The sequence below is a fragment of the Colias eurytheme genome, chromosome 11 (genome assembly GCF_061535395.1).
Source record: "Colias eurytheme isolate Ceu_HAF_F1 chromosome 11, ilColEury1 Martin Lab GWU primary, whole genome shotgun sequence".
Lineage (NCBI taxonomy): Eukaryota > Metazoa > Arthropoda > Insecta > Lepidoptera > Pieridae > Colias > Colias eurytheme.
Window position 1 is genome coordinate 12,276,444 of NC_142990.1, and position 26,108 is coordinate 12,302,551.

General features: G+C 34.1%; 2 protein-coding genes across 2 annotated transcripts in view; one reads left to right on the top strand and one right to left on the bottom strand.

Moving 5' to 3' along the window:
- The window catches only part of LOC149904927 (uncharacterized), a 140,752-nt gene that overhangs the window by 34,429 nt on the left and 80,215 nt on the right, over positions 1 to 26,108 (bottom strand). The window lies entirely within an intron of this gene.
- Positions 3,604 to 4,583, top strand: LOC149904928 (uncharacterized). Its single transcript, XM_090107019.1, has one exon. It carries the CDS (start codon positions 3,933 to 3,935, stop codon positions 4,581 to 4,583), a length of 651 nt encoding a protein of 216 aa, XP_089963145.1. The 5' UTR covers positions 3,604 to 3,932.

Genomic DNA, 26,108 nt, shown 5'->3' on the forward strand with positions numbered 1-26,108 from the left:
TCAAAACTTGAACATAATAGACATTTAAATATCATAAATTTGTTTTACTCAAGAGTTTATTCCGATCTGTAGCAACAGGGTAGCAACCGTGAAAACTTTCAAACGCTCATACTCAAAAATCACCATTTTGCACTTAAGTGGTACGTACCAAATACCACAGATATTAACAGGGATTTTTATTTTTTAAAACATTTTTCTAAAACTTTCCCTTACACGATTCCTAAAAAATATTAAGGCAACACACACATATTAAGGTCAAATCACACCGCTAATAGACAATGACCTATCTGACCTCAGGGGTCACTCTAAACTGCTAATTTGTCAATATTACCGGTCAAGTACGTTTTCCCATTATCTAAGTGGTTTGTGTTAAATAACTATAGGTTATACAATACTTTAGTTGGTTTGTGGATAATAATTATAGTATACGTGGCATTCTATTACGTTGAAGCCTGAAGGTTTAAATTCCGCTCATTTTGTGTTGTGTTCAGTATTAAGTTATTGCTTGGTATTCTGTGATAAATATGTATAATTTGTGATAAGTTTCTTAATTTTTCTTTTGATTTTAATTTACTTTAGGGCTGATTTTTCAATCCTTGGTTAAAACTTATTCGTCGAATAATGTATAAAACTACCATTTTAAAAACATATTCTAGTTGCCCGTATTCGACAATTTACGTGACATTTTAATATTGTCGTGTAATACTTTATTGGACGAATAAGTTTTATCCAAGCAAGCATTGAAAAATTGGCCCTAAGTCTATTTAAATAACTTGTTCAGTTTGAGATTTGAATTTTTAAATTGAGTATTTATTTCAAGTTAGTATAAAGTTTATGAAATAAGTTTATCATTGGAATCAACGTAATAATTACAAATATTTTTTCGTTAATAACGAAACGAGAAAGAAAACATAAAATACCAAAATTGAAAAACACATCCTATTTAGCCAACATCATTAAACAAAACATGAATACATTAAACCTTTATCAGTTTATGTACTCATTAAGTAACAAAACATTAGAGAGGTCTCTAGAGGTCTATAGACTTGAGGTCTATAGGTCTACAGGTGTGGCGGCGCACCTAGGTTTAGTTTAGAAGATTATCGTAGCTATTGCATGAATTTGCGATAGATATGTGTTCAGTGTTGGCTGTTTAGTAATCTATACTAATATTATACAGCTGAAGAGTTTGTTTGTTTGAACGCGCTAATCTCAGGAACTACTGGTCCGATTTGAAAAATTATTTCGGTGTTAGATAGCCCATTTATCGAGGAAGGTTATATGCTATATATTATCACGCTACGGCCAACAGGAGTGCAGCCACCGGGGTGAAACCGCACGGTGCAGCTAGTACATGATAAAACTACACACGATTCAATCACTTATACGATAAGTTACATAAATGTACACCGTTCCATATGTGACCTCTATATAACCGGTTACATGAGCCACACCTAGCTAAGAAGTTTTAAGTACTTTTATATAATCCAATACATAAGCCCTTACTTCTCTTCTAAGAGAGGATAGAATGAATATATTTTCAAACTAGCTTCCGCCCGCGACTCCGTCCGCGCGGAAAAATTAAGATTTATTTATTTCTACGTATTTTCCCGGGATAAAAAGTATCCTATTTTATGCCCAGGATAATAAGGTATAATTATACCAAAATTCATCGAAATCGAACCGTTAGTTTTTACGTGGTGCCTTCACATACAGACAGACAGACAGACAGACAGACAACATTTTTTTTGATCACATATTTGGGTTTGGTATCGATCCAGTAACACCCCCTGCTATTTATTTTTTCAATATTTTCAATGTACAGAATTGACCCTTCTACAGATTTATTATATGTAAAATAGATTCTTGCAACTTTTTTCGTAGCTACTCCTTGTCATCGCGATATTTTCTTGATCAAAACACTATCAAAAGCAAAGGATTTTTATTCGATTTTGAACCAAAACTAATACGGTAGTATAACAGTAAGACAAATGAGTTTTTAATAGTTCATACAATTTATTCCGAATTAAGCATTGCATGGAAACTAGTAGATAAACATAATTAATATATTACGTTCATCTACTATTATATATTTAGAATAATAAAATACATTTTAATAAATATAATTATGTATACATGGTCGTATCATATAAATATTAAATATCATACATAAACTAACTACTACGTAGGTACATAACCTTCACGCAGACTCTTAAAAAATAAAATAATCAAAGTTTTCCCAAATACAATAATCACAAATCTATACAGCTGAAGAGATTATTTGATTGAACGCGTTAACCTCAGGAACCACGTGTCCTATTTGAAAAATTATTTCACTGTTAGATAGTTCATTTATCGAGGAAGGCCATATAGTTATCATCACGCTCAGACCATCAGGAGCGGAGCAATGCGGGTAAAACAGCGGTACACAGCTAGTAACAAATATAAATAATAGATATTCCACAATACATTGTAATAAATACACGATATATTATCTATAACGGAAAACTAACGTGAATTAATTACATAGAAAGGTCGACAGCTTTCAAGCAAGTAATGTAATGGTGGTCTTGGGAAAATATTACTTCATAGTAGCTTTAAATGATCTGTATCATTTTAAATATATCTTCAAATACTCTATTTTTATCTATGTAATTAATATTTAATATATGCACGGCGTCTGTAATAATCAAAACCATTATAGCGTAATTGACGAGTTGTATGAATTGATTGTGCGTGGTCTCAGTGACTCTGCCGTGGCCTGTTCGGGACGTAGCAAGTCCAAGAAAGTAGTGATAGGTTGGAGTAGACTTGTGGCTGGTGCATACAGGGAGGCCAGGTATAAATATTCAGTATGGGCGCGGAGGGGTAAACCACACATTGGAATTGAATATAATGAGATGTGTGAATCTAGAAAAATTTTTAAAGCACGTCTTAAATGGTGTCAGAACCATGAAGAACAAATCAAAATGGACAACTTAGCGTCACATCATTCGCGTAAAGATTTTCGTTCTTTTTGGAAACAGACTAACAAACTGAACTGTAAACATGGCCTCCCTGTATCTGTAGGTGGCGCTAATGATCCTGTTAGTATTGCTAACCTCTTCAAAGAGCATTTTAAAGTTACGTCTCCATTAGGTCCGAGTCTGTCTGTGCCTGATACTGTGGATCAGGATGATCGGGAATTTAAAGTCACTGCTTTAGAAATTCAGCGAATAATAAGTAAAATGTCTAAAGGAAAATCTCCCGGTCACGATGGTCTAAGTATTGAGCACCTAAAGTATGCAGGGCCTCACATATCGAGAGTGTTATCAATGTTTTTTAATCTGTGTATTCAGCATAAGTATCTTCCCAGTGATTTAACAAAAACTATCGTAGTGCCCATTGTTAAAAATAAAACAGGTGATTTAGCGGACCAGACCAACTATAGGCCTATTTCTCTTGCAACGGTAATTGCAAAGGTATTTGACAGCCTGCTTAATGAACAACTAAACAGGTACGTAGAAATACACCAAAATCAGTTTGGATTTCGATCGGGACTTTCTACGGAAAGTGCAATATTGTCTTTAAAGTGGGCTGTCAAGTACTATATGGGCCGAAATACGCCAATATATGCGTGCTTCCTTGACCTGTCGAAGGCGTTTGATCTGGTTTCTTATGATATCCTTTGGGATAAGTTAAAGAAAGCTAATGTACCGTCCTCTCTTATTAACACATTTAAATGTTGGTACAGAGGCCAGATCAATCAAGTCCGATGGGCGGGGGCTTTATCTCAGCCGTTTGGGCTGCAATGCGGCGTGAGGCAGGGGGGGTTAAGTTCGCCCACGCTTTTCAATGTATATGTCAACGAGCTGATTGAATCACTCAGCAACGAAAGGATTGGTTGTCATATTGATGGAGTTTGCATCAACAATGTAAGTTACGCAGATGATATGGCGTTGCTGAGTGCTTCAATCTGCGGTCTTAGAAGATTGGTGGCCATCTGTGAAGAGTACGCTGCTCTTCATGGATTGGTCTACAATACTAAGAAAAGTGAAGTCATGGTCTTTGAGTCTGGGCGCCGAGTTACGCATTTTTTACCCCCAATACGTTTGAACGGAGTGCCATTGGGGAGGGTCTTTAAATTCAAATATCTCGGACACATATTGACCCCTAGACTCAGAGACGATGATGATATTGAAAGGGAACGACGGGCACTGGCAGTGAGGGCAAATATGATAGCTCGTAGGTTTGCACGTTGTTCTAATGAAGTTAAAAAAACCCTATTTCGTGCGTATTGTACATCTTTTTACACGTGCAGCCTATGGGCTAGTCATACTCAATATTCTTACAGCTCGCTCCGTGTTCAATATAACAATGCGTTCCGGGTGTTAATGGGGCTGCCCCGTTATTGCAGCGCATCAGGGATGTTTGCAGAAGCTCATATAGACTGTTTTTACGCTACAATGCGAAAGAAATGCACATCCCTGGTGCGCCGTGTGCGGGACAGCCCCAATGAAATCATGCGCTGTATAGCGAGTCGGCTCGACTGCTGGTATGTGAACCACTGCTGCAGACTGTCTGCTTCCTTGATAGCTTTGTAGCGGTGGAGTACATTTCTAGCAGTCATAATAAATATTATTTTTACTAACATAATTTTTAAGATAATAATTGTTACTAACAAAATGAGTCCTGGTTACTTGAATAAATAAATGAATTATTATTATTATTATTATGTTTCTCATTTCCATAATACTCGGGTACCACCAGAAGGACGGTACCCGGATCTTTGGAAGGCTTACGTGGGGACACGGATCCAACACGCAGAGGCCCTTTCGAGATTTTTAATGTGTTGTGGGACACCAGCCGCAGCCTGCCCATGACTGCACTATAGAGATACAGCCCCAGGCAGTCCGCGGCCGATGTAGGACTATTGCAGGGTATGGAAATTTAATAACTGGGCTATGGATTGGGATGCTAAATGGACTGGTATTGGGGACTATGGGAAACTATGGCACCTGCCTTTCTACTAAAAGAAAGTAAAAATATGTTGGCAGGTGGTGACTCGCCCTCTCACTGTATGGGCCCCCGAAATAAGTCGCTGCAATAGTGCGACAAGGGGGCAACATATTGTGAGCAGCTAAGGGTGGAGAGGCGTCCCTGGACTTTAAACTACGATCACGCGCTCCCTGAGGGTCCAGCATCACGTGCCCACTCGCCACTTATGATTCGCATCCACCCTTCGAGCTAAAAGCTCTCGCGACTCCACTCTGGCCGGCTGGTTAAGGCAAGCCAGAGGTGGGGGGTCCTGTCCTCGTCAGGCTTCACTCCGACCGGCCGGTGAAGGCGAGCCGGAGATGAAGACAGGGGCCTCCCCCGGGAGCACTCGGTTCCCGCGGGGTCGCTACTCCCCGACACCTCGCCACAAGGTGTCCTGCGGGTTGACTGATTGCACGGGTGGAATATCTGTTGTCACGTAGACAACAGATATTCCAACCGCGGGCGATGGGGTCGTCACATCCCTACGCCTTTATTATTATTATTATTGCATTGATAAAATATAGCTGTGCCGCGCGGTTTCACCCGCGGACGTATCCGCGTGCAAAATCTAATATTTCTATAGTATTCTGATGTATCTATATTCCTGTAAAGTTTCATCCAAATCCGTAAAGTAGTTTTTACGTGAAAGAGTAGCAAACATACAAACATACATCCATATAAATGTATTTAATACATATTCTGTATGTATATAAGTTTTCAAAGCGCTTCAAAAGATATCTATGTACCTATTGGATTTTATATGACCTTTCTTTTTATAGTCCTACAATTACTTTACATTTCAAGGTATTGCTCTAGTTTCATCAAAATTAATTCAGTGCTTAATAAACCGACTTTCGAAAAAGAGGAACTTCTGTGTTTATAATTAATTGTATATTTTAGGTTAAGAACAAATTTATAGTAATTTTGTTGAATGACAAATCTTTATCGACTAGTTTTGGTCATGTTGTATCGGAATATAATTAGTAAATCATCTGAAACAAATCAGTAGGAGTAACTATCGTATAATACACATATGGTTTTTACCTATTATTCTTGGAAGAGACATATAAATACGTAGTCATGACGTAGATTCTTAGCTACCTACTAGTTATTAGGTACGCAATTCACCCGCATTGCTCCGCTCCTGTTGGCCTTAGCGTGATGATATATATATGTAAGTATATAGCCTTCCTCGATAAATGGGCTATATTACTAATAATTTTTCAAATCGGACCAGTAGTTCCTGAGATAAGCGCGTTCAAACAAACAAACTCTTCAGATTTATAACATTAGTATAGGTGAATTATAATATGTAGTAGTATGTTGGGCGTGGTTACCTTGTTACATATATTACTAAATATAGCAATACTACGTTTTTCACGTTGTTGCCGTGACATGTTTTCCGTTTATGACTGTACATTAAACAACAAGCATGTACTGTGGCTTTGCTCGTAGTATGTGAAAGGAATGTTAGTCAGTTGAAGTGTTAATATGTAAGTAATGGATATTTTTTGCTCTTATAAGGAGAAATTCTTAAAGTAAATGATATTGTCTTTCAAAGTGTTAAGTTTTAACAGTCAGTAATAAAATTAATAATGTGTGACTTTAATTTCTATATAAAACTAGCGGTCCGCCCCGGCTTCGCCCGTGGTACATGTTTACGTTTTCTCTACATAAAAACCATCCTCGTACTTCAAGGAATATAATAAAAAAAGAATTATCAAAATCGGTTCAGCCGTTCTCGAGTTATGCGCTTACCAACACATTTTGCGATTCATTTTTATATTATAGACTAGCGGTCCGCCCCGGCTTCGCCCGTGGTACTTATTTACGTTTTCTCTACATAAGAACCATCCTCGTACTTCAAGGAATATAATAAAAAAAGAATTATCGAAATCGGTTCAGCCGTTCTAGAGTTATGCGCTTACCAACACATTTTGCGATTCATTTTTATATATAAGAAGATAAGATTTATTCACATCCTCACAAGTTCAGTAGTTTAAGTGTGACTGAGTGTGACCCATGAAATCATATAGGTTCAGAGTTCTATTCCCAATTCAGAATAACAACAAAAACTGTTGAAACACAACAGGCCGAACAATTTTTTTTTTTATTATGTCGTAACTTTAAATTTTCAGAGAGAGGTGTGATGACTATAAGGAAATAGGGATTCATTTGAGCCCTTTTTAAACGGTCAAAGACCGTTCCTTAGAACATAACTCCTTTTTCAAAATTTGCATTTAAACCTTAACTTATCGTGTATCATATCAATCAGAAGTACTCGTTAGCATAAAAGAAGTGATTTCATCAGCTGATTAAATATATTTGCAATACGTGTAGGCTCCAGTTATGGCCGACGATTACTCAAGAGACGCGTCACGAAGCACGTAGTATATACGTCTCTTCCGACAGGAGCTTTTAGAGGTCCGTATATAAAAAAAAAATAAGTTTAAAAAAAACTGTCAAACAGAATATAAATAACTAATTTATTGTTACAATAATTGTTAAGTACTATGATTAAAATAATATACTTGCCTGATATTTATATAGCCTTCTAAGGTGTCAGAGCTAAGAATGCCTTATTTATGCCCTCACCGAGATCGAAAACACACACTCTGTTGCAATGTTTCCAATCTTACAACTGTATAATGTATAATTCTCAAACATTTACACAATACTTAATTAAAGTAATTTTCAAAAGATTATCACGACAAAATCTATACTAATATTATAAAGCTGAAGAGTTTGTTTGTTTGAACGCGCTAATCTCGGGAACTACTGGTCCGGTTTGAAAAATTCTTTCGGTGTTAGATAGCCCATTTATCGAGGAAGGTTATAGGCTATATTATATCATCACGCTACGACCAACAGGAGTGGAGTCACGGGGGTGAAACCGCGCGGAGCAGCTAGTTTATTATATGCAAAAAATCCTTCTTAACTTACAAGTTACAACAGACCTTCATTAACTTTAATAAAGTACATAATTATGGTTGAAATAAAATTAAATGTTTAAATCGTCAGATATCATTTTGTGATAAAAACTATATATAATCAGATTGCGTGACAATCATTCGTGTAGAAACTCTGTGCGCACTACTGTTTTTATTTTAACGTTGACGCGACAATTTATATCCATTTGTGATTTCTTTTGTTGTAATAAGTACAAATAAAAGTAGCTTTTGACCTTCCTCAACTTGTGGTGTGTTGTTTATAGACATATCTCGATAAAAAGAATATGTATACAAAGCCTTATAATAAATGTAAAGTATATCAAAAAGGCGGGAAGGTTTTGTCTGTTTGTTACAATTAAACTAGATCGATTTTTTAAAATGTCTTTCATAACTAGAAAGCTTCATCATCTTCATCTTAACAACTCTTCACCGATTAAAATAGACTCATTATTTTTAATACTATTACTCTGGTTACCCGAATGAGAACGGGCAAGCGGTATGCTGTATGCAATTTTCTAAAGGTATCATTGTTCTAAAATTTTATCCATATTCATTCATTAAATTTTATGTTGTAACAATATGAAGTGCCTTGCTGTTACAACAGTGTGCGTTGTATTCACATTTCTCTAAGACAAACACGATAGATTTATACAGTTCTTTAACCCCGGTTTCACTTCATCTTGATACAAATTAGGCATACATTATAAATCAACTCATTCACGAGGCGCCTACACGCATACCTAGGTACTATAAAATATATCAAATGAATTTATATAATAACTAGATTTCCGCCCGCGGCTTCGCCCGCGTTTTCAAAGGAAAACCCGCATAGTTCCCGTTCCCGTGGGATTTCCGGGATAAAACCTATCCTATGTGTTAATCCAAGTTACCCTCTATATGTGTGCTGAATTTCATTGTAATCGGTTCAGTCGTTTTTAGGTGAAAGAGTAACAAACATCCATACATCCATACATCCATACATCCATACAAACTTTCGCCTTTATAATAGTATTAAGATACAATTATTAATTTATAGTCAGTAGCAAATTCTCATACATAATTACTAATTAGCAAAAAAAAATACCTTATTTCTTTCATATTCTAATCTTTTTGTCTTTTTTTGAAACGAACAATAATGATCTGATTCTCTCATAACATAAACTCTTAATTCTTATACTAAAAGATTTTATACATATATGTACAACATAGGTATGAATCGTGAAGATTACTGATAGGTAAATCGTTCATGTTTTCAATTTAATTCCAAGAAGATTCCTTATTTTATCATTTGGGTAGGTATTAACAAAATATGTTAGAAAAATATTGTATTTTTAATTTATGTTTAAAATCATTTATTTAACCTTGAGTAATGAGCACCTTTGTATTGGTTTTATATTAATACGATACTGCGTATTTGGTAATGTACATAACTAAAGGTACATACATGGTACATACTACATACTATATTTCTTTCAATGGACCATACAGATATCGCATGTCTTTAAAATAAGCATTACATGTCACATCACTACATAGTTTAAAACAAAGTCGCTTTCTCTCTCCCTATGTCCCTTTGTAGGATGCTTAAATCTTTAAAACTACGCAACGGATTTTGATGCAGTTTTTATATATAGAGTGATTGAAAAGGAAGGTTTATATGTATAATTTATTAGGTTTAAGACACAGCGGAAGAAGCCGCGGGCGGAAAACTAGTAAAATATAAACGAAAGAACGAAGGTAACCAACAAAATCTTATTCAAATCCGATTCGTCATTCTACACAATTCCAAACAATTTCACACGATTATATTATACAATAAGATTATTCAAAGAAAGATAAACACCAAGATCGCCATTATCTAACCGAGATGACTCGTATTATAACATCGTATCGATATTAGAAAGTTTATTGAAGAGAAAGTGACCGTCCTTGTGCGGTGAAAGCTGAACTATAACATAATTATATCTATAATCTAAAACATTCTTAATAACCTCCTCCTTTTATTTGAAGTCGGTTAAAAACACATAAAACAAAATAGTTCGTTGTTATAAAAGGAACTAACAAAATATGTAGCAGATTTGAAATGCAGTATCTGTCTTTCTTCTTCAGGTCTAAACAACTGAACCGATTTTCTAATAAATAAATATGTATAAAATATCCATCACAAAATCAACGTGAAGAAAAATCATTCGACCATTTATGATGTACTTAAAATAATCTGCATATTTTATTAATAGAACTTTACAAACACATCCTACTAATTTTAAAAATGCGAAAGTTTGGTGAGGATGTGTGTGTGTTTGTTACTCTTTCACGCAAATACTACTGAACCGATTACAATGAAATTTAGCACGCATATAGAGGGTAAATTGGATTAACACATAGGATAGGTTTTATCCCGGAAATCTCACGAGAACGGGAACTATGCGAGTTTTTCTTTGAAAACGCGGGCGAAGTCGCGGGCGGAAAGCTAGCTCTGAAATAATACATAACACACAATATATGTAGATAAAATAAGTACAAATTCCACGTTCCTTTACATAACAATATGTATTACGCTCATTAAATCAAAAGTAAACAATATAAAACGTATAAAAATACATATTAACTAGTAATCATATGAAGAAGCATTACAGAGAAATATATTTCCGTATGTTTTTGCCTTTGTTACAAGTTCCGTAAACTTCTTATGTAAAAATACGTATAATTTTTTCTCTTTTTATATGATGTTTATATTACACTAATTATCACGGATATATGATTCTTTTTGATATGAAGATATCGTGACTTGCTTTGAAAGGTTGTTAAAAGATGACGGTATAGGAGGGATCTTTTAACAATTTGAGGCAAAAACTGATTGATTCGTGATAAATTAACCACACAAAATCTTCCTGCTTAACTTATTGTATGTATTTTTTTAACAGGGAAATAAATACGTAATACAGTAGTTGGCACTAACAGGAATAGTGGCTAAAAAATAGTCAATTGGTGAATCCAGACTATATTCGGTAATTTACTTAAATTGTGAGGGATTCAAAAGCCTATAACACAGTTTTAAACTTACAAAGGCTTTAGTTTCTCCAATAATATTATGGTGTATCATTTTAATTTTAAGTTTCCAACTTTTTCAATAAAGATTATATCCCTGTACCAAACTACATAGAGATCCGATCAGTTTATAGAACTAAAAATCCACCCACCCACACTCACAAACTTTCATTATCGATTCTTATATAAAATATGATACACATACAATTTATATAATACTAGCGGTCCGCCCCGGCTTCGCCCGTGGTACGTGTTTATTGTTTACGTTTTCTCTACATAAAAACCATCCTCGTACTTCAAGGAATATAATAAAAAAAGAATTATCGAAATCGGTTCAGCCGTCGTCGAGTTATGCGCTTACCAACACATTTTGCGATTCATTTTTATATATAAGAAGAAGAAGATTACATATCCTTTATGAATCTACAAGGAATCTACCCAAAGAATTACTAGGTATATACTACTTACGTCACCACACTTTGCTTGACATCGATCTAATAATTCCTTGAACTCATTGTAGACTGGGGTAGAAGCCTTTGAAAATAATGAAAAGATAAAAAAAATCGCAGTCGGATGAAACCCATTAGAAAAGGAGGGGAATATGATAAAAATGTAAGGAAAAATAAATTACGGTCAATCCGAGTTCGGGAAGCGGGAGGGGGGAGCTTTTAAGAGAAAAAAATGGTTTCTCTCGATTTCCGACAAAACTACAAGTCCTATAGAAAAAAGTTCAATGGCAAAGTTGTAGGTAATTAAAAGTTCTACAACTTTTGTATTCACAATTTTTTCACATAACCTAAAAATTTAGGTGAAAAATTCAAAAAACCAAGTTTTTGGTCTTTTATTTCTATCTACTTCAAAATTTATTTATTTTCTACGAAATTTGGTGGAAACTTACTTTATTATGTCCCAAATACACTGTAATTTATTTGATTGAAAATATTTATTTTTTCGCCTTATTTTGAATTAATACCAAAAAAACAACCTAATTTTCAATCGAAAAGTCACCCGTCAAAATATCAGCTTTTTTCCAAAACTTGGGGTGCCTTTTATTCATTGAAATCTCTACTTTCATATGGTGTAAAAAAAATAAACACCACCATAGTAAATGTTCTCAGGAAATGCATACAAACAGTCTGAAAATTAGCTTTTACTAAATCAGGCACACTTCTTGAACTCTATATCTTCTCTTGTATCGGCTTTTCGGTAATATTTCAAAAGAAAAATAATTATCTGTTCTAAGTTTAATATTTTACAGCATATTCAAAAGCAAAATGATGTCGATAAAAACATTTCAGGTAGTTCGAGAAGTGTGCCTGATTTAGTAAAAGCTAATTTTCAGACTGTTTGTATGCATTTCCTGAGAACATTTACTATGGTGGTGTTTATTTTTTTTACACCATATGAAAGTAGAGATTTCAATGAATAAAAGGCACCCCAAGTTTTGGAAAAAAGCTGATATTTTGACGGGTGACTTTTCGATTGAAAATTAGGTTGTTTTTTTGGTATTAATTCAAAATAAGGCGAAAAAATAAATATTTTCAATCAAATAAATTACAGTGTATTTGGGACATAATAAAGTAAGTTTCCACCAAATTTCGTAGAAAAAAAATAAATTTTGAAGTAGATAGAAATAAAAGACCAAAGCTTGGTTTTTTGAATTTTTCACCGAAATTTTTAGGTTATGTGAAAAAATTGTGAATACAAAAGTTGTAGAACTTTTAATTACCTACAACTTTGCCATTGAACTTTTTTCTATAGGACTTGTAGTTTTGTCGGAAATCGAGAGAAACCATTTTTTTCTCTTAAAAGCTCCCCCCTCCCGCTTCCCGAACTCGGATTGACCGTAATTTATTTTTCCTTACATTTTTATCATATTCCCCTCCTTTTCTAATGGGTTTCATCCGACTGCGATTTTTTTTTGTTTCAAAAATTATCTACTCTAGTCTATTGCTTCAATTTGTATGAATGAGTGACGTCTTTCGCATAAAAATAGTGTTTTATAGACATTGTGTATTGTACCTAACTTTGTATTCAGAGTGAGTGGGAATACTGAGTGAGTAAGCATATTGAGTGGGTAAATAATTTAGATACATCCGTTGCTTAAAAATATATGGCTCGGTTTCTATATTGAAAATGATTAGTTTTCTTTTAGGAATTTTGGTATGACTCCTATCAAAGCTTTTAAAATATATTTTATAAGGTAAAACTATTTTCTAATAGGTATTGGAATCGAAAAATAAAATTTAAAGGAAAAAGTCTATTTTTGAATAAACTCAAACTCAAACTCAAACATTTATTTATTCAATTAGACTTCTTCTAGAAGCACTTTTGAAACGTCATAGGTACATATTTTTAACATTTACCACCGATTCGGAAAGCAGTATCTACGGAGAAGAATCGGCAAGAAACTCCATAGTTGCTCTTTTTAATCATGTCAGTTTTACAATTTAATTTTACAAATTACATATGTAACATCATAATTTATAGTGATATGCCAAAGAACTGTCCTGTGGTTACATACTTTATATGTACTTTATACATAATGGTATTGTATATAAATATATTTTCGGATTATATTTAAATATATACAATCCGAAAATATATTTATTATATCAAGCAAGTGCGGAGCCGCTGACTCAAACTAGTATTCAGTATAAGATCACGATTTTAAATTGAATATTTAGTCATCGATTAGTAAGCTTAAATACCAAAAGTAACAGTTACTTAGATATAAATAATAAATATATAAATACGAATGGGTATACTTACAATTGTTTGCATAAAAATATTTGTTGATGATTATTAGATATCATTGTTCAACAGTCTTATCTGCTAAGCAATTTCATTCAAACAGCCTTGTATTAAAAAGTAGAATGGGTATAATATATTATAAATACAAGTTACGATTCTATAATATCTTAAGATGAAGTAATTATTTCTTCCAACTATATATTTATGAGCGGAAAGCTTTATAATTCGTAGAGATTTTTCTGACAAAAATTTCAATATTAAAGGGAACCTTGATAAACTTGGGAAATTTAATGGTAAGCTTTCCGAGTTCTGCGACCTACTAAGCGGAACCTAAAATCTCCTGTTTTTCCACATTTCCACAAGTTTTTCAAAGGCTACAATCATTTTACCAATGATACTAAAACCGGCTACCACACATATTATGTCTGTGCCGGCTACTCACGTACCTGCCGTAAGGGCAATATTGGAACAATCTCGGTTAGTCAGCGGTCGGAGCAATTTCAGTTGTTCTCTAAATTGCCCCTGCTTGCCTATACACATCACAATTAAGGAGTCAATTAAGTGTGCAATTCCAATATTTCCCCTGCTGCAGGTAGGTGAGTAACCGGCTTTCAAACTCAAACTCAAACTCAAACATTCATTTATTCAATTAGACTACTATTTAGTAGCACTTTCGAATCGTCATTACATAGTATTTTTAACATTTACCACCTTTAATAATAAATAGAGACAGCTAAAAACAAGTATTACATAAAACATGCACATGACTGAACTTTAAATATAGACCACAGTCAAAACATCTGTTACATAAATGATAAAACATATGCTCTAAGGAAGTGTACAGGTTAGTAGGAAGTAATAAATACAATCTTAAAAACTATTTAGCCATATAAATGTCAGATACTGGGGCAATTTTCACACCGTTTAACATAACGAGAAAGCTCTTTACATAATAATTTTGCGGTTAATCGCGTTAAATTTGGAATTAGTCTAAATAATGGTTAATTCGATTGGATTACATAATTAATTATTATCGTCGTAATTAAAAGACATGGTCAAAGATCAGTGAATATTGGAAAGATTTTTCTCGGTCTACACTAAAAATGTATAAATTATTAGATTTTTTATGGAATGAAAACATCATCACAATTTCATAAGTTTTACGTTTGTTTGCTTTTGTCATGAAAATTAAGTTTTCCTATTTCCTTCGAGTTTTATCCTCATGAAAAGTTATTTTATATAACATTGAAATATACACAGTTATGGTCTAATTTCTATGATATGTAGCCAGTCTGTTAAACCCATGAAATGCGGTCAGTACATAACCATACATTTTGTAATGTTCAATTCATCAAATTAAGGTTAAAATTCCATACATTTCCCAACACTCAAAGGTTACTAATGCAAAGTTGTTCGTTTAGCAATCATTAATTTTAAAACCATTAACAAATTGTTTAAACTTAAATAATGGACAAAGCTTTGACATTGGCACGCTTCTCATGGTAACTGGATCATGGTGGTAAGTGGAATTCAGCTTTATCTTTAGCTGAGTAAGGTTGATTTTCGTTTGTGTATTCTTTTATTTGGTTAAGTATGTAAATTGTAAACATAGTTAGCATAATATGCCGTAATATCACAGTATTAGGGCGCTTGTGCACTACAAGGAAATTTACCGTCCGGCATTCCGATTTTTTACGGTCCGGTGTGGCATGAAAAAACCGATGAAATGCTTGTGCACCTGTCCGTCTTTACTCGGATCAGTGCGGTACAGTTCAAGGAAGTTTGGCGGTATAATGCTATCATAAATGATTGTTTTTGCATTTTACAAGAAACGATTAAAAATAGAGAAGGTGAAATATTATATGTATTACTTCGTTATAATAAAAAGTAAAGTTCCGTAAGATATTTAAAATGCGTGTTTCACTTATTTATTTTAATCGGTGACGAGGAGCTAAAGCTATTCCCACTTGAACTTTAACTTACCAACACTTACTTAGATAATAATTATAGGTCAATGCTTGGTCAATGTATATAAAATAACAATACCGACTTCTCAAATCTCATTGCCAACTAAAAGAAAGTAAAACAAGAGCTTGCTTTCAATTGGCATATGCAGTAAAAACAGTAAAATCCAAGCAAGTGGGCATTTGAAAACAATTATACCTACAGCGACTCGTAGACACAAAAAACCATCCGGAATAGGGAAAAGTAAAATGTCGGACAGTAAAATTACGTATAGTGCACAAGCTAGTATATAGATTAATTGCGTGCCATACCGGACCGTAAAAAATCGGAATGCCGGACCGTAAAATTCCTTGTAGTGGACAAACGCCCTTACCATAGGAAATAACATTGTAATTAGGGATGTAACGATACATGATTTTGCCGATACGATACCGATACCGATATTTGTAGTAATGTATCGGCGATACCGATACCGATACCGATATCGATGGCTTGGTAGAAAAATAAATAGTGAATTATGCATAAAAAGTTACCAACATTTAACAGAGACAACTGTTAATCGTATTCTTTTAAATAAAAATGCCAAATCAAAAAACAACAAAACCATTTATTTTAGTATTATTATTTTACGAAGTCAGTTAAACTTTAAGTAATACTTGTATACGTAGTATATTATTATTAGTCTGTGGTAATACACATACAATCAGTACCTAATAAAAGTTTACTATTGGTAGAGTTTTTTCAGAAAACTAAGTGCGCACGCGCGGGCGGCCTCCCGCATCGTTCATTGGGCGCGGGTTTTTGAATTATTTGATATCAAAAAAATTGGTTGTTTGTAAAGTAGGTTTACGATCGAGATGTTTACGTGATAACATAATGCAGTGGCAGCGCTCGAGATGAAACGGGAGATCGGTCCGTCTCTCTCTCGTTATACCTGCGATCGCGCTCGTGAGGTTTTGGTGTGACACAAGTTTATGAACATGTCACCCGACTAAAACGATTTTAAAAACGTTATCACATTAAAAATTAAAAAAATTCAAAATTATTTATTTCTTTCCTTTACATAAACAAATTTGTGATTGGAACACTCCTAGTAAGCAAATAAAATGCTTGTGTCAGGAGGTTCCGCTCTTCCTTAACACTATTACAGAAACAGAAATAAAACAATATGAATGAATACAATGCAAAAACATAAAAGAAAAGAAAGAATTTAATAAAAAAATATCGGTATCGGTTGATTTATTATCGGCGATACCGATATATCGGCTTGCCGATATATCGGCCGATATATCGGTATCGGTATCGGTATCGTTACATCCCTAATTGTAATACTGTGGTACAATATTCAATTCGCTTTATGTGTTCAAAGAGGTTCTACCAAAACGTTTTAACGATTCTGTAGGCTTGGGACCAATATTGTTTATTTTTTTATAACAACTTACCTACACGGTAATAAAAAACATTTTATTTAAATGTATTTAAAACAATTGTTCTAAATGAATTTCAACGTTTTAGTAGCAAATATCTATACTAATATTATAAAGCTGAAGAGTTTGTTTGTTTGAACGCGCTAATCTCAAGAACTTCTGGTCTGATTTGAAAAATTATTTCGGTGTTGGATAGCCCATTTATCGAGGAAGACTATAGTCTATAGGCTATATGTCATCACGCTAAGACCAACAGAAGCGGAGCCACGCGGGTGAAACCGCGGAGCACAGCTAGTCAAAGAAAAAAAACCGTAAAGCACTAAAAATAGAAGTAATCGATTATGCAAATTCAAAAATACAATTACATAGGTCAATAGAAGGCGGTGGCGTGGGATATACAATATCGATTTTATACAAATCCGATGAATCGATGTACATATCGATTCATCGATTAATCGATTCGATCCGGTCGATTGATTACAATGTTGTTGCTTGTTTTGACATTTACAGAACACCAGTTACAAAAAAAAATTACGAAATTTTACGAGAATCTTATTTTTAACTTGATTGCAGGTTAGTTCGAATAAATTAATTTTATTTCGATATTTGGATCTAGAGCGTATTCAAATTATTAAAGAAAACTTATACATAAGTCTGGCGATTTCTTTTATTTTAATAAGAATAATGAGTATCATAAGTACATATTACATTGATTTTATGATAATAATTAATAATCGTTTATTTTCCACAATCAAAACATGTTCATATTACATCTTTTTCTTTGCTATCTATAAAATAAAAAATCAATAAAAAATATCAACCAATTACTATCACTACAAGACGAATAAATTTTTCTCTCTAATTTTCTTTTTGAATTTTATCAACAATGGGTGTAAATCTTGCAAATGGATCGTGTTAGGACATTTGCATTCTTTTCTGCTGAGAAAACAAAGCTAAGTGTATTAGATAAAATTAAGTTGGCACATAAGGAAAAAATGAGGTACATAGTAGAAAACAAAGTAGCTTTTCGCCTTATTTGTGTCTATATGCTTAGAACGTTAAAATTATGGAACAGGTTTTGATGGGGTTTTTAATAGGTATTGTGATTTAAGAGTTGGTTTTATAGTTTATAATCGAAAGGTTTTATAGGTATACGAAACCAGTCTTTTTCTGCTAGCGGAAACTGATTGCTTGCTATAACAATCAGAATAGATCTACACCATTTACCCAGTAATAAAATACATAAAGAGAAATGTTTCAAACAATTCATTGCTGTTTCTCGTCTATGAGGTAATAACATAAAAAATAATGGTGCAGACATTTACGTTAACCATCTGATCCTTTTGCCCAACTTTATGAACTAATGGTATTGCTTGATAAATATCATTCCATATATGTCGTAGCATATCTTCACATTATAAATAGCGTGTTGCAACGGACGGACCGTCACGTAATGTTACGAAGAATATGGGATGCGCCTTGGCGATTCGGTATGGGCTTAGATTGAGCAAGGCTTCTATTTCATACATTTTTATGTCCCATGTCCTATAAAAGTGATTGTTTTCACAGGAACGTGTATGATAGATTGATCAATAATAGTTTTGGAAAAAAGGGCACACAAAACACAAGGAAAATGTCTATTTTTCGAATAAACGGCTTGACAAATTCTCATGAAATTGTTAACTGCTTTTCTAACTGTTCATACACTTGTTCATTTTATGCAAATATACTTTCTTCTGTAATAACCTTCTGGAAAAACCTTTTTATTAAACTGTTTCGCCATGTTATAATAATTGTGAACATTTTGTAAGTACCCAAAATTAATGATTACGTCTATAAGCCTGCATCGTCGTGTGTTGTGCATTTAATTTCTAAATAAATAACACATAAACTTTTACGCTTATAAATTAATGTTACAGGTAGATTGTTTGCAAATACTTATACATTATTATCCAAGATCACAGAAACTAAAGGATTATTATAGTCATAATCATATATACCCAGATAAAAAGCGAGTAAAGCCGCGAGCTCAAGCTAGTAAGCTACATAACAATGTCATTGAGCAAGCACTCTCACTGTACGATTAGGCACGCGTGCGATATGAAACCTCGTTAGTCATTACATTATGGGTCTTATGCAAGAGGTCATTAGAGTCCTCTTTATGATACTTACTGAGAAATGTCTTTCACTTTTGCACGCCTCATAAGCGAAGCTTTGAGGTGGGTACTAGTTACTACTGTCACTTCGCGCAAAACATCTGATTTTTCAAACTTAAAATGTCTTTATGTATCATATAATTGCACTTGTAAGATAATACATACACACACATATTAAGAAAAAACACTATTTTTAACGTTCATGATATTTTTGATGTCATTTTTGTTATTTAAACTAGTTAAAAAACAGTTTAAAAAAGTTCTGTCTTGGACGTCCGTGTGTCTGTATGTGCGGATCCTTTTTCTTGTTAACACGATAGCGACCGAAATACGTTACTAATCGAGTCTTTTTTTTCTCTTACGCTTGAGTATGCTCAGGAATAGAACCCTTTCATTTTTCAGGGTCTGATTCGATGTGGTTTAATTGTTATTAAATAAACAAAAATAATAATTAATAAATATTTATTAAAAAAAAATTATGAGGCGTGCACTTTTGGATTTTCCAAATTTTCTTTTTTTATTATGATACATTACAAGGGCTTTACTCACGTTGTTCCTGGAGTAAGTCAATAATCTACAGTAATTTTGAGGAGAGAAAATATTTGGTTGTTTGTAAAAGAAATATACTGCTATTAGTTATTACTAGCTTTCCGTCCGCGGCTTTGCTCGTGTGGACTAACAAACAAACAAACAACAAACAAAAATACTTTATTGTGCACCAGGACATAAAAATTACAAAATCAAATGTATAAAAGAAAGAGACACAGTTGAGCACAACAGGCGGTCTTATCGCTAAGACAGCGATCTCTTCCAGACAACCTGGTGGTCAAGGAGAAACAGTGGAAGTAAAAGTTAATGGGCAAGAGGTGCGTTTATAGTTTAGAGCACATAAATAAAATACACATATATCCATATTATATACATACAAATACATACACATACAAACATATACATATATACATACACATACAAACATAAACATACATACATACACATAAATATACATATACATACATACACATAAATATACATATACGTACATACACATACATATACATACATACAGAAAGAAATGAGCTATTTACTAGTCGAAAAGCAGACACATACGGAGACAGCATCAATACAAAGATATTTAACACTAAACAGGTAGATCTAAATTCGTTACTTGGACAGGTAAAATCGCTTCAGCAGTGTTTTGAATGTGAGTAGAGATTGAGCTTCTCTTATGTCTAATGGTAGATCGTTCCATAGTCTGATGGCACGCACAGTAAAGGAAGAATTATATATATGATTTACATGACCTGGTACGACCAGACGAGACTTGTTTGATGATCGAATCGGGTGGATATTAGACACAAGGAACTCAAATCTCTCTTTTAAATATTGCGGTGTTTTCGGATCAAACAGAACACAGTACAGGAGGTGAAGGATATGAGTATTTCGGCGAAGACGAATGGGAAGCCATTTGAGCTTAGTACGAAATTCGGAGACATGATCGTATTTGCGCAAGCCAAACACAAATCTTATGCAAAAATTTTGAAGGCGCTCAAGGCAGTCAAGGTGGTATTCATAGAGGTCAGGATAGCACGCGTCGGCATAATCTATTATAGGTAAAAGGAGTGTTTGAACGAGCGCAATTTTAGTTGGTATCGGCAGAAAGTTGCGTAGCCGGCGAATGGAACTAGCGGCAGCGAAAACCTTTTTACGCACTTCCTTTATTTGATAACTCCAAGTTAGGCATGAATCTATCCAAATTCCTAAGCACTTAATTTCGTTGCTATATGGTATTGCAACGCCATCAACTACTACTTTCGGCAGTGAAGTCCAATCTATCCTGGATACGAAATATTTCGTACCACAAACAATAATTTGTGTCTTATTAGGATTCACGTTTAAGCCATGATTAAAACTCCATCTAACAATAGTGGAAATGTCATTGTTCATTGTTGTCACAGCATTCGGCAAATCATTGATCTCTGCGTGGCAATAAATTTGAAAGTCGTCTGCATACATATGATAGAGAGAAGTGATGTTTAGGGATATAGAATTTATAAATATACTAAAAAGAAGAGGGGAAAGCACACCACCTTGTGGAACACCAGCAGTAACATTAGCCCAAGAAGAAAGAGAATTATCGACTTGGATGCGTTGCTGACGTCCCTGTAGATAACTACGAAACCAATCAATATCTGTTGGAGATATGTTAAGAGAACGTAACATGCTAAGAAGGATGTCATGGTCAACTGTATTAAACGCATTACTAAAATCCAGAGATGTTAGCAACGTTAGTTGTTTCTGATCCATGTGTAAGCGAATGTCGTCAGTGACTTTAACAAGAGCAGTAACCGTGCTATGACCGGGACGGAAGCCGGATTGGAAAGGATTCAAAAGATCATATTTATTAAGGAAGGCACTTAACTGCTGTTGCACTAAGCGCTCCAGGACTTTAGAAAGGAAAGGAAGGATGGAAATAGGTCGATAGTCGGAAAACGAGGCAGGTTTTGAAAGTTTTGGAAGAGGAATAATGTGTGCATTTTTCCATGCACTGGGAAATGTATGTGAACTAACGGAGAAATTTAGGATATGAGTTATTACAGGAAGAATGATATCAAGGATTGGGATGATCATATTACGGCTAATGCAGTCACTGCCAACTGCTTTAGAAGTTATAGATAGTACGTTCTTCTTAACATCACAATCAGAAAATTGATTAAAAATGAACGGAGGATGTGTAGGATTAGGATTTGTGGAAATTTTATGTAAGGTTCGCTTTTTAACATCAGCATCGAAGTTTTGCACATGAGATGAGAAATGCGTATTCAGGCCATCCAAATTTACGCTTGACGATATGGAATTATGAGAGGATTTACCAATACCAAGGGATTTAAGGAATTTCCAAACTTTGGCAGAGTCGCCGTTCTCGACTGATTTGTGAATGTGGCGTCTTTGTGCATCTCTACATAATGTATTACAGCGATTTCGAATTCTTTTGAACTTTTCTCGAAGCGCGTCACTATTGTCAGATCGCAGTTTGGATTTGGCATTAGCTTTGGCAGTTAACATCGATTTAATTTCTGGAGTTAACCATGGAGCAGGCCGGTGCTTTATTTTAATTGGTTTTAATGGAGCGTGCCTATCATAGAGGTCTATAATAAGTGCGTTAAAGAGGTTAACCTTCTCGTCGATGTCTTGAGCCTCAAAAATTACAGACCAATTGATCTCGGACGCATCATCAAGGAGACGATCTGCATTAATACCACTAAAATTGCGCTGCAGGATTGTCTTTCGTTTAGGTTTGGGAGGTCGGAGTTTATAGGAAACAAAAATAAGATCATGATAGGAAAACCCCTCCGCAGGACACTGTCCAAACTTTGAGATTTTATCAGGAGAGGAAACTAGGATTAGGTCTAAAAGGGAAGGAGCACAATTTGGGAAGAAATGCGTAGGATTAAGAGGAAGTATGTGTAAATTAAAGGAATTGACAATGGAAGATAGTTTATGCGCGCGAGCATCGGATTTTAGGAGACAGGTGTTAAAGTCACCCATTAAAATGGTGTGATCATAAAGGGGAGTAAATTGGTCAAGGATAATATCGAGTTTATCGAAGTAGTCAACGGAAAGGTGAGGAGAGTAAAAGACGCCAAGGAGAATTTTAGTGTGGGAGAGGGTTATTTCAAGAAGGAGATGTTCGGCTGCATCGGTTGGTGGAGGTTGAGGAGAGGAGTTCACAACAGAGTAAGGAATGTGCGTACGAAGATAGATAGCAACACCGCCACCTGTTCTTCCCTCGCGGTCATTGCGTATAAGATGGAATCCGGGTAAGGAGTAGGAGATGGATGGGATGCAGGGCTTAAGCCAGGATTCGGAAATGAGAATGGCGTGGATATGTTGGGAATCAAAAGATGTTAATAAATCAGGATAGTGTGCCGGAATACTCTGTGCATTAATATGCACTACATTGAAATTATTAGGGAAAGGAGTAAAATGGGAGGAAAGAGTATCAGATAAAGGAGAAAAGGATGTACTGTGAAAACTGTTGTCGCTGTCCTGTTCATCGAATGGAAGGGAATGATAAGTGCCGTCACTGTCAGTATCAACGTTCGACATGATAATATATGCAATGTAATATGTAAGTTAAATAAATAAATAAGAAAAATAAATAAATAAATACTACTATAATATAATAATAAAATATTTAAGATAGAATAACAAACAAACTACTACAAAAAAAAATAGTAATAATAATAAGCAGTAATAAAGTATGTATAAATAAATCTGAATATATAAATATAATTATAGTTATAATTCAATAAGCTACAATAATTATTTCGCTAACCTTGTACCACTAGCTTATCTCAGAGAAGGCAACACTAAGACTAATCCAGATAAAATCAATAATTAAACACATAATCAGAAATAACACAATATTCTGTTCAAGGCAAAGAGACACAATAGCAAAGTAACATAGGAAAGTACAAAGTAAATCATATAATATTATCTACCTTAAAATAAAATAAACACTAACTAAAAGCCTAGTAGCTAGAACTCATTATGACGTAATTGTCATTGATTTGACACAATTTGTCACCAGTGACATTAGATGGCTGTTGACACTTGACGTTTCAATATTATAAAGTAAACAAAAAGGTGAACAAAAATAAAAATCTAAATTATAAATAAATCAGTGGGTACTTCTTATAAATGGTTTTCTGAGTACATACTATCACTATAATATATGTATATCTAGTTTAATCTACTATTTAAAGGAAGCATACAAAAGACAACTCATAATAACTAAAATTAATAGAAACGTGAAATATAATATTAACAGAAACTATACAACAATGTAAACAACTAAGCTTAAAACCGAGTGAAATGACAATACTAATAATACTATATATATATGAGAGGACTCAGTATTGAGACAGTGTAATTACTTGGCTTTGGGTCTTCGGGCTCTTTGTGCAGCAGAAAGAGGCTTTTTTGACTCCGTCTGGCGTTGCGGATCCGTCACGGCAGCAGGAACTTCAGCTGAGCCACCCACTACAGGCAACTCATCTAGATCAGCCAGGGATTGCAGGCGACGACGCGAACCATCAGGAGCCACCAGCATGATGTTCCCATTCACCGTCCAGCATTTTGAGACACCGAACTTGTTTCGAGCAGCCATAAACAAAGAATGTCTACTTTTTGTCAGAAATTCAGATAAGGTGTAGTCGGTGCCCTTGAAAGCGGTTTTACTATACCAGATCTTGTCTCTTAGAGGTATAGCCTGCAATTCTATTAATATAGGCCGGGGTTTATCCTTTCTAACTGAACCAAGTCTATGACAAAGTGATACTGCGTTGGAATTGATCTCCGGCAACTCTAAGTTTTCACTAATAACTTTAACAGCTGTGGATGTTGGATCTTCCTTGGCTTGTTCAGGTATGCCATGCAACAGTAACATCTTTCGCCGGCTACGCATCTCTTGTTTTTCAAAAAGATTTGACAGAGTTTCGACTTGCAATGTTAAACATTTTAAGGAAGTAACTACAAAAGTGCGAAAAACATCAAATTCTGCAGCAAGTTTTGCTGAAGGGCTAGAAGATGCCGTTGCAGGTGATTTCATTCCATCAAGTTGCTGTTGAAATTCCTCCAAACGTGTGTTAAAAGCAACTGTCATGTTGACCATTGACTGTTTTACTGTGTCCATTGTGTTTTGTGCCTTAATATATTGAAAAGTAGAATAATTTTAAAAGGAAATACTGCTAGCGACACCAGGTATGAAATTTAGAACATTACTATACAAAATTGAATGAATTTGCAAATAAAATAAATAATTTTAAAATAGAGCTGTTATAAACACGTGTTTTTATTTTGACACCTACCCTCGAAAAAAAAAAAAAAACTACAAAGTTTATTACTTCCGGATTTTCAAATAAGACGCAGTATAACATTTTAACGACTTATAATACGTATATCTCTTCAACTTTTGTTATTAACCTGTTTAGTATCACCACTTTATTTTAAAGATCTATACAGTAACATATTTAATTACTTACTCGTAACTAAAGCTGTTTTAAAATATTTGAAATTCTCAATAAAATTTACTTCATATACGTTATGGATATCAAATGAGACTATCAAATATTTCAGAACAATAGCTATCGAAACTCAATTTAATCTATCTCTGTCGATAAATGGCTCGCAAATTATGATACCCATCCATCAAAGTTATTATCTTCGTGGCGTAATGGGTGTGAAATAACTTTGTTTATAATAAAGTCTTCTGTACCGCTACCGAGTGATTGAAGAAATATAAATTGTCCATACAAAAACATGTAAGTTTGTAAATATCAGTTTTTTGGACGACGGACGTCGAAAAGACGAGAAAATTTATTGGAATAAAAAGTATCTATATCATAGTAGTTATTTAAGGTCATTCTTTTATACAAATTATAATATTGTGCATGGGTTAAATAAATTTATAACAAAGTTCCCTTATGTCATTTTCTATACATGTATTTTCATAGAAAATTCTTCATTATTACTTTCCGGACCAAGATGTTTTTTCTATAGCCTATTAGTTAGAAGTACATTAGTTACTTATCAAACAAATCTGATATTAAATAATTAAATTAAAATACTTACATCCGAATATAAAACGCTTGCTTCATTCCAATAACTATTATTATCCAAAATATATTAATCAGATACCCGAATTTGTAATACACCCATCTGTATATTATCGCAAACCAAAATAATACAATGTAATCTATCTTCAATTGCGCAATCCCATGACGGGA

Bases quoted from the DNA above. Each gene is read 5' to 3' on its own strand.
- LOC149904928 (XM_090107019.1), top strand. From the start codon at position 3,933: ATGGCGTTGCTGAGTGCTTCAATCTGCGGTCTTAGAAGATTGGTGGCC.